Source organism: Entelurus aequoreus, linkage group LG23 (assembly GCF_033978785.1).
Source record: "Entelurus aequoreus isolate RoL-2023_Sb linkage group LG23, RoL_Eaeq_v1.1, whole genome shotgun sequence".
Classification (NCBI taxonomy): domain Eukaryota; kingdom Metazoa; phylum Chordata; class Actinopteri; order Syngnathiformes; family Syngnathidae; genus Entelurus; species Entelurus aequoreus.
In genome coordinates, this window is record NC_084753.1 from 30,798,265 (window position 1) to 30,808,587 (window position 10,323).

The 10,323-nt window shown below is 39.0% G+C and overlaps 1 protein-coding gene across 2 annotated transcripts; it reads right to left on the bottom strand.

Moving 5' to 3' along the window:
* Window positions 1-242: 242 nt before the first annotated feature.
* LOC133640748 (membrane progestin receptor beta-like) lies at window positions 243-10,057 on the bottom strand. 2 transcript variants are annotated; one of them, XM_062034324.1, is made up of 3 exons: window positions 9,873-10,057; window positions 5,945-5,996; window positions 243-5,293 (listed from the first exon to the last, which is right to left on the bottom strand). In XM_062034324.1, exon 3 carries the CDS (start codon window positions 5,254-5,256, stop codon window positions 4,198-4,200), a length of 1,059 nt encoding a protein of 352 aa, XP_061890308.1. In that variant the 5' UTR covers window positions 5,257-5,293; window positions 5,945-5,996; window positions 9,873-10,057; the 3' UTR covers window positions 243-4,197. The 2 variants fall into 2 exon arrangements, with proteins under 2 accessions (XP_061890308.1, XP_061890307.1); XM_062034323.1 differs by lacking the exon at window positions 5,945-5,996.
* Window positions 10,058-10,323: the final 266 nt, after the last annotated feature.

The following is a 10,323-nucleotide window of genomic DNA, read 5'->3' on the forward strand; positions in this document are numbered from 1 at the left end:
CTTAAAAATATTTCCTAAATCTAAAAACTCAACATGTGTCCCAGATTGTGTTTTTAACAAGTCAACCAAGTCGTCTGCTTGTGTCCTACAGTGCGTTCATGTCTCAGTAGGACTGCAAAGTGAACATTTCCCCCCCCATCTTCCTACACGGGTACTTTCACCAGTGAACTGAGAAATTATGAATTATGAATGAACCACAATTGACGTCAACTTGTGCAATTAATTTTATTATTTCAGCACAAACATACTTGAACAGTCGCAATCGCTCCTCCTGGCGGTTATTAATAACACCTTGGATAAAAGCCATGAACGGAAAGACCTGAAAGAATCCACCAGTCAGTGTTTGACCGGCATTAGCGCTGTAATCCACTCCCACCCAGTTTGATTTTAGCCTTGACGTGCTTTATAATCAGTGCGATCGCTCCTCCTAACAGTCATTAATAACACCTTGGATAATAACCATAAATGGAAAGACCTGAAATAATCCACCAGTCAGTGTTTGACCTGCATTAGCATTGTGATTCACTCGCACCCAGCTTGAGCTCAGACTCAACATACTTTATAATCGGTGCGATTGCTCCCCCTGACAGTTATTAATCCCACCTTGGATATTAGCAATAAATAGAAAAACCTAAAAGAATCCACCAGTCTGTGTTTGACCTGCATTAGCACTGTGATCCAAACCCACAAAGTTTAATTTTATAGGTGACTCTGAGCCTCGACAAGCTTTATAATCAGTGCAATCACTCCTCTTGCCAGTTAGTAATAACACAGAAACCTTGGATAACAACAATAAATAGCAAGACCTGAGATAATCCATCAGTCAAAGTATTTGGTGTTAGTACTGCAATCCACACCAAGCCAGCTTGGTTTTATCCTCCACATGCTTCTGTAATCAGTGTGATCGCTCCTCTTGTCAGGTAAAGTTAACAGTTAATATTGACAGTTGGATAATAGCAACAAACAGAAAGACCTTAAATAATTTACTAGTTGAAGTGTTTGCGATCTACACCCAAACAGCTTATTTTAAAACAAATGGGTTTGAGCCTTGGCTATTTTTATAATCAGTGCAATCGCTCCTCTCGCCAGTCATCAATAACACCTTGGATAACAACAATATATAGAAATACCTAGAATAATCCATTATTCAAAGGATATGACTGGTGTGAGTGAGCACTGCTAGCTACACCCACATAGCTTGATTTTAGCCTTGACATACTTAATCAGTGCGATTGCTCCTCCTGACAGTTATTAAAATTACTGTTACGTTGGATAATAGCAATAAATAGAAAGACCTGAAATAATTCACTATTCAAAGTGTTTGCGATCCACTACCACTTGATTTTAAAAAGGTTGGTCTGAGCCTGGACTAGCTTTATAATCAGTGCGATCATTCCTCTTGGATAACAACAATAAATAGAAAAACCTGAAAGAATCCACCAGTCAGTGTTTGACCGGCATTAGCACTGTTATCCACACCCACCCAGCTTAATTTTATGGGTAGCTGCGAGCCTCAACAAACTTTATAATCAGTGCAATTGCTCCTCTTGTCAGTTATTAATAACACAGAAACCTTGGATAACAACGATAAATAGCAAGACCTTAAATAATCCATTATTCAAAGTGTTTGGTGTTAGCACCGCGATCCTCACCAATCCAGCTCGGTCTTAGCCTCCACATGCTTTATATTCAGTGCGATCGCTCCACTTGACAGGTACAGTTAATATTACCGTTGGATAATAGCAACAAATAGAAAGACCTGAAATAATTCAGACGTCAAAGTGTTTGCAATCCACACCTACCAAGCTTGATTTTAAAAAGGTGGGTCTGAGCCTTGGCAAGCTTTATGATCAGTGTGATTGCTCCTCCTCTTGCTGGTTATCAATAATACTGACACATTGGATAACAACAATAGAAAAACCTATTATTCAAAGTGTTTGACCGACACGAGTGCTGTGATCCCACCCGGCTTGATTTTAGCCTTTATGTGCTTTATAAACAGTGCAATCGCTCCTCCTGATAGTTATTATTATTACCATTACCTTGGATAATAACAAATAGAAAGATCTGAAATAATCCACAACCAGTTTGACTAACTGGAATGCTGCGATCTACACCCACCCAGCTTGTTTTTATAGGTGGGTCTGAGCCTTGGCTAGCTTTATAATCAGTGCGATCGCTGCTCTTGGATAACAAGAATAAATAGAAAGAAGTGAAATAATCCATTTAGGTATTTGACAGATGTGATCATTGTGATCCACACCAATTGTTCTTGATTCATGCCTCAACATGCTTTATAATCAGTGTGATTGCTCCTCCTGCCAATTATTATTACAGTTGGATAATAACAATAAACAGAAAGACATTAAGTAATTCACTAGTCAAAGTATTTGTCATCCACAACCACCTAGCCTGATTTAAAAAATGTGGTTAGCCGAGACAGGATTTTTAATCAGTGCGATTGTTACTCGTGCCAGTTATTGATAACACTGACACAACACCTTGGATAATAACAATAAATAGTAAGACCTCTTGCCAGTTATTACTAACGATAAACGAAAATACATGAAATAATTAACGAGTCAAAGTATTTGTCATCCACAACCACCCAGTTTGACTTTAAAAACGTGAATCTGAGCCGAGACGGTATTTATAATCAGTGCGATCGCGCCTCGTAGGAGTTATTGATAACACTGACATAAAACCTTGGATAACAACAATAAATAAGACCTGAAAAAGTCCACCTCTTTCCAGTTATTAATAACAACTATAAATAGTAAGAACTGCAATAATCCATTAGTCAATGTATTTGGCGGACGTGAGCACTGTGATCCACACCCACCAAGCTTGAATTTAGCCCCAAAGTGCTCTATAATCAGTGCGATCGCTCCTCTTGCTAGTTATACCAAGGATAAATACTAACATCTAAAATAATCCATGTGTCTTAAGTATTTGGCGGCCGTGAACACTGTGATCCATACCCACGTAGTGTGAATTTAGCCTTGATGTGCTTTATGATTAGTGCGATCGCTCCTCTTGACAGTTTTTAATAACAACAATAAATAGCAAGACCTGAAAAAGTCCACCTGTCAAATTGTTTGACTGACATGACTGACATGAGTGCTGTGACCCACACCCACCGAACTTGAATTTAGCCTTGATGTGCTTTGTAATCAGTGTGATCGCTCCCCTTGCTAGTAATTAATAACAACAATAAATAGTGAGAACTGAAATAATCCATTAGTTGAAGTATTTGGGGGACGTGATAACTATGATCCACACCCACCGAGCTTGAATTTAGCCTTGATCTGCTTTATAATCCATGTGATCGCTCCTCTTGCCAGTTACTAATAACAACATTAAATAGCAAGACCTGAAAAAGTCCACCTGTCAAAGTGTTTGACTGACATGAGTGCTGTGATCCACACCCAACGGGCTTGAATTTAGCCTTGATGTGCTTTATAATTAGTGCGATCGCTCCTCTTGCCAGTTATTAATAACAACGATAAATAGCGAGAACTGAAATAATCCATTAGTCAAAGTATTTGGGGGACATAAGCACTGTGATCCACACCCACTGAGTTTGAATTTAGCCCCGATGTGCTTTATAATCAGTGGGATCGCTCCTCTTGCTAGTTATACCAAGGATAAATAGTAAGACCTGAAATAACCCACGAGTCAAAGTATTTGGTGGACGTATGCACTGTGATACATACCCACCTAGTTTGAATTTAGCCTTGATCTGCTTTATAATCAGTGCGATCGCTCCTCTTGCCAGTTATTAACAACATTAAATAGCAAGACCTGAAAAAGTCCACCTGTCAAAGTGTTTGACATGAGTGCTGGGATCCACACCCACCAGGTTTGAATTTAGCGTTGATGTGTTTTATAATCAGTGTGATCGCTCCTCTTTCCAGTTATTAATAACAACTATAAATAGTAAGAACTGCAATAATCCATTAGTCAAAGTATTTGGCGGACATCAGCACTGTGATCCACACCCCCCAAGCTTGAATTTAGCCTCAATGTGCTTTATAATCAGTGCGATCACTCCTCCTGCCAATAATTAAAGATACCGACACCTTGGTTATTAGCAATACATACTAATCAAAGTCCCGATACACTGGCTATAAGCCCATGCATATGCAACTCTGAATAAATGCGATCGCTCCTCCCACGAGGGATACGTGTGCATGTTCATTTCTCTTTCTGAGCCTGCAGTTGCTTGTGTTTGTGCCTCATGGCGAGGAGCGCAGTCAAAACGCAAGACAGAAACAGGACCGGGAAGACGGCGCAGGCCCACCACAGCTGCCTCTCGCCAAACACCTCGACCAGCGTGTCCTTCCGCCTGACGTAGTCCTGGAACAGCGCCTCCAGCTGGAACAGCGTGCACAGCGACAGGAGCAGGTGGAAGATCTGGTGCCCCTGGCCCACAAAGTCACAGCGGCCCGGGAAGAGGCGCTCCGGGACGGGACAGGAGAAGAAGACGGCGCACAGCAGGAAGCATGCGATCTGGAGCGCGTGGAAGGGCAGCGAGGGCTCCTCCGCCCAGGGAGCGGTGAGCAGGCGGTGGAGCACGGGGCTGATGTCCAGCGCGTACGCCAGCGAGGTCGGGATCAGCTGGCACACCTTCCTGCCCACGGGATACGGTCGGCGGTATCGGGATTTGGCGAAACAGCAGCCGGCGCAGGACAGCCAGCCGAAGAAAGCGGCTCCGGGCAGGAAGAGCTGTCCGAGGCAGCTGCTCCTCCACGCCGACTGGGACGCGTAGAAGTAATGTCCGAGGGAACAGCCGTACTGATAGACGGCCACGCCCACGTAGTCCATGAAGAAGAAGAAGTAGTGCGCGTGCTCAGAGTGCGACTGGAACAGGTGAGCCGCGGCGCTGAGGAGCAAATACATCAGCGAGGACACCAGGAACAGGAACAGGGGCAGGGAGGCTGCTCCCAAGCTGAACCCCAGTGCGCCCGCTCGGACCCGCCAGTGGAGCAGCAACACGGGTACGGTCAGCAAGTGAGTCCACACGTTGAGACTTTCGTTGTGTACCTGGAAGAGGCTGAGGAGGTAACAGTGCCACTTCTGCCGGACGGGACGGTAGCCCGACAGGACGTAGGGTTCCTGGAACAAGTCGGGCACTTGGGCGTAGGAGACGGTCGGGCTGGGCAGCGGCAAGGCGGCCGGAGTGATGTCCAGGTGACCCAGGTGCTTGACACTGGTGATGAAGGTGCGGAGTCTCTGCACAAGATCTCCTGACATCGCCGGGAACACACTGGACTGGACAATATTGCCGTCGCTGAAAAATGTTTAGAATAAATCAACTGTCTTTTGATATTGTTCTTTTTTCATTAACAAATCTAAACTGCTCCCAGGTTTGTGTTTATTTATTCTATGCTAATACCAGGTTTGTATTTATTATGTGACTACTGCAATGCCAGCACCCCATTCACCCCAGTCCCCCAGACCCCAGTCTGTGAGAGTGGGCGACAACACCTCCAGTGCCATCTCCCTGAGCACCGGCTCCCCCCAGGGCTGCGTCCTGAGTCCGCTGCTATTCACATTGATGACCCATGACTGCTGCGCCAGGTCCACTACTAACCACATTGTGAAGTATGCGGACGACACAACAGTAGTGGGCCTCATCCGTGACAACGACGACGTGGACTACAGGGAGGAGGTGAAACATCTGGTTGACTGGTGCAGAACCAACAACCTGGTCCTGAACGTCAGCCACGCTCCACTCTTCACCAACGGCACAGCAGTGGAGATGGTAAGCAGCACCAAGTTCCTGGGGGTGCAGATAACTGACAATATGACCTGGTCCCTACACACTCTTGTAAAAAGAGCTCAGCAGCGCATGCACTTTTTGCGTCGGATGAAAAGAGCACAGCTCCCTCCCCCCCAATCTCAGCACATTCTACAGAGGCACTATAGAGAGCCTACTGACCAACTGCATCTCTGTCTGGACTGGAGCCTGCAGTGCCTCGGACTGGAAGTCTCTGCAGAGAGTGGTGAGGACGGCGGAAAAAAGATCATCAGGACTACTCTTCATCCTATCCAGGAAATCGCAAAAAGCCACTGCCTGACCAGGGCTCAGAAAATCTGCAGAGACTCCTCCCACCCCCACCAAGGACTGTTTTCTCTGCTGGACTCTGGAAAGAGGTTCCGCAGCCTCCGAAGCAGAACCTCCAGGTTCTGTAACAGCTTCTTCCCTCAGGCCGTAAGACTCTTGAACGCATCATAATAATCCCCTCAATTCCACCTAAAAATGGATTAACTGGCTGGAATATAAAGACAATATAACATACATCCGTAAACGTGGACGCATATACAATAGTGCAATATATTTATCTGTACAGTAATCTATTTATTTATATCTGCACCTTATTGCTCTTTTATCCTGCACTACAACGAGCTAATGCAACAAAATGTTGTTCTTATCTGCACTGCAAAGTTCAAATTTCAATGACAATACAAAGGAAGTCTAAGTCTATGTTTGTATTTATTTATTTTATATTAATACCAGGTTTGTATTTATTTCTACTACCACCATGTTGGTTTTTTTTTTTAAATTCTACAACCAAATTTGTATTTACAGTATGTATTCATGTTATGCTAATATCAGCTTTGTATTATTCGACTTATTTCATACCACAACAACCAGGTTTGTATTTATGTCTTTTATGCTACTACCAGGTTTGTATTCATTTATTAATTTTATACTACAACTAGGTTTGTATTTATCTTTTTAATACTACTACTGCCATGTTTGTATGTATTCATTTTATACTACTACCACTATGTTTGTATTTATTTATGTTATACTAAAACCAAATGTGTATTTATGTATTCATTTTATACTACTACTAGGTTTGTATTAATTTATGTATTTTATACTACTACCACCACCAGGTGTGTATTCATCTATTTATTTTATACTGCTACCACCAGGTTTGTATTTATATGTTTTATACTACTATGAGCAGGTTTGTATTTATTTTATTTTATACTACTACCACCGGGTTTGTATTTATTTATAATAAACTACTACCACAAGGTTTGTATTTATTTATTTTATATATTACTACCATCAGGTTTGTATTTATTTATTTTATACTACTACCACCAGGTTTGCATTTACTTATTTTATACTACCACCAGGTTTGCATTTATTTATTTTATACTACTACCAACAGGTGTGTATTTATTTATTCTATACTACTACAGCCAGGTTTGTATATATTTATTTTTTACCAGTACAACCAGCTGTGTATGTATTTGTTTTTATAATACTACCACCATGTTTGTATTTATTTATTTATTTTACACTACCATCAGGTTTGTATTCATTTATTGTATACTACCACCAGGTTTGTATTTATGTATTTTATACTACTACCAGGTTTCTATTCATTTATTAATTTTATACTACAACTAGGTTTGTATTCATCTTTTTAATACTACTACTGCCATGTTTGTATTTATTTATTTTATACTACTACCACTATGTTTGTATTTATTTATGTTATACTACAACCAAATGTGTATTTATGTATTCATTTTATACTACTACCAGGTTTGTATTCATTTATGTATTTTATACTACTACCACCAGGTTTGTATTTATATGTTTTATACTACTATGAGCAGGTTTGTATTTATTTTATTTTATACTGCTACCACCAGGTTTGCATTTATTTATAATAAACTACTACCACAAGGTTTGTATTTATTTATTTATTTTATACTACTACCATCAGGTTTGTATTTATTTATTGTATACTACTACCACCAGGTTTGTATTTATTTATTTCATACTACCACCAGGTTTGCATGTATTTATTTTATACTAGTACCAACAGGTGTGTATTTATTTATTTTATACTACTACAGCCAGGTCTGTATATATTTATTTTGTACTAGTACAACCAGCTGTGTATTTATTTGTTTTTATAATACTACCACCAGGTTTGTATTTATTTATGTATTTTATACTACTATCAAGTTTACATTCATTTATTTTATACTACTATCAGGTTTGTATTCATTTATTTTATACTACCACCAGGTTTTGTATTTATGTATTTTATTTTATACTACTACCAGGTTTGTACTTATTTATTTGATACTACTACCAGGTTTGTATTTATGTATTTATTTCATACTACTATCAGGTTTGCATTAATTTATTTTACACTACCATCAGGTTTGTATTAATTTATTTTATACTACCATCAGGTTTGTATTCACTTATTTGATACTACCAGGTTTGTGTTTATGTATCTATTTTATACTACTATCAGGTTTGCATTCATTTATTTTACACTACCATCAGGTTTGTATTCATTTATTTTACACTACCATCAGGTTTGTATTCATTTATTTTACACTACCATCAGGTTTGTATTCACTTATTTTATACTACCATCAGGTTTGTATTTATGTATTTTATTTTATACTACTACCAGGTTTGTACTTATTTATTTGATACTACTACCAGGTTTGTATTTATGTATTTATTTCATACTACTATCAGGTTTGCATTAATTTATTTTACACTACCATCAGGTTTGTATTCATTTATTTTATACTACCATCAGGTTTGTATTCACTTATTTGATACTACCAGGTTTGTGTTTATGTTTCTATTTTACACTACTATCAGGTTTGCATTCATTTATTTTACACTACCATCAGGTTTGTATTCATTTATTTTACACTACCATCAGGTTTGTATTCATTTATTTTACACTACCATCAGGTTTGTATTCACTTATTTTATACTACCATCAGGTTTGTATTTATGTATTTTATTTTATACTACTACCAGGTTTGTACTTATTTATTTGATACTACTACCAGGTTTGTATTTATGTATTTATTTCATACTACTATCAGGTTTGCATTAATTTATTTTACACTACCATCAGGTTTGTATTCATTTATTTTATACTACCATCAGGTTTGTATTCACTTATTTGATACTACCAGGTTTGTGTTTATGTTTCTATTTTACACTACTATCAGGTTTGCATTCATTTATTTTACACTACCATCAGGTTTGTATTCATTTATTTTACACTACCATCAGGTTTGTATTCATTTATTTTACACTACCATCAGGTTTGTATTCACTTATTTTATACTACCATCAGGTTTGTATTCATTTATTTTACACTACCATCAGGTTTGTATTCACTTATTTTATACTACCATCAGGTTTGTATTTATGTATTTTATTTTATGCTACTACCAGGTTTGTACTTATTTATTTGATACTACTACCAGGTTTGTACTTATTTATTTGATACTACTACCAGGTTTGTATTCATTCACTTATTTAATACTACTACCATAATAGTAAAGATCATAATAATGTTTTTGCACTGGTTGCCAGTAGAACTACTTGGATTCACAGAGAAATGTTTGCAGGGGAACTAAAGTAGCAAAGAAAAGTCTGTCAGCAAGCAGACGCACATGACACAAAGCCAAGATACACAAAAGAATGTTCTTATGAGCTTCGTTTTGTCACTTTTTTCAACATTAAAAAGAGAATTCATCACAACAGCGCTGACAGTGCTTCACATTTCACCACTGAGAGAGAGAAAATATGCAGTCAAACCTGTACGCTGTCATGTGAAGCAAGGCAAGTGAGTGTGTGTCTGTGTGTGTGTGTGTGTGTGTGTGTCTGTGTGTGTGTGTGTGTGTGTGTGTGTGTCACAAACACGACAACACATTGCCATGTTTCATCTGATTTCAAATTGAAAGTTGAACTTTTGAACGGCGCTTCGGGTCACTTGTTAAAGTTGTTGACAAAATGCATGACAAATATACTCAAACACATTTCATATTGCAAATAAATCAACAGGTCTCACCTGTTTGCGTCCACTCTAACACCCACTCCCTTTCAACCTGCAAACACAGGAATAAAAGAAGATCAACTCAACTTGAAGACGCTGCAAGGCGTGATGTCATTGCAACATGACATATTTGGAAAAGGTGGAAAAAAAGGCGTTAAAGGCGATTTAAAACATACAAACAACGCAGCTGGCCTGGAAGTTGGCAGATACGGAATAATTAGGGGCGGTGTTAGAGTGACGAGACACGCCCCTAAACGATATCACAGCACATGAAATATACAATTTATTTATATTAATTGGTCTTTTATTTGTATTTCAGTGATTTTTAAGGCCACTTCGTCTTTACAACCAACTGGTAGAGTGGGTCAATACAAATATCGTTGACGTCGATACCAAGGTCTGTATCGCATTGGCTCGGTACTTTTCCTTTATCTTCCGTTTATTTTCATGGATATGTGTGAGGTTT

What these genes read in the sequence shown, in the direction of transcription:
- LOC133640748 (XM_062034323.1), bottom strand. Translation starts at nt 5,256, where the DNA reads ATGTCAGGAGATCTTGTGCAGAGACTCCGCACCTTCATCACCAGTGTC.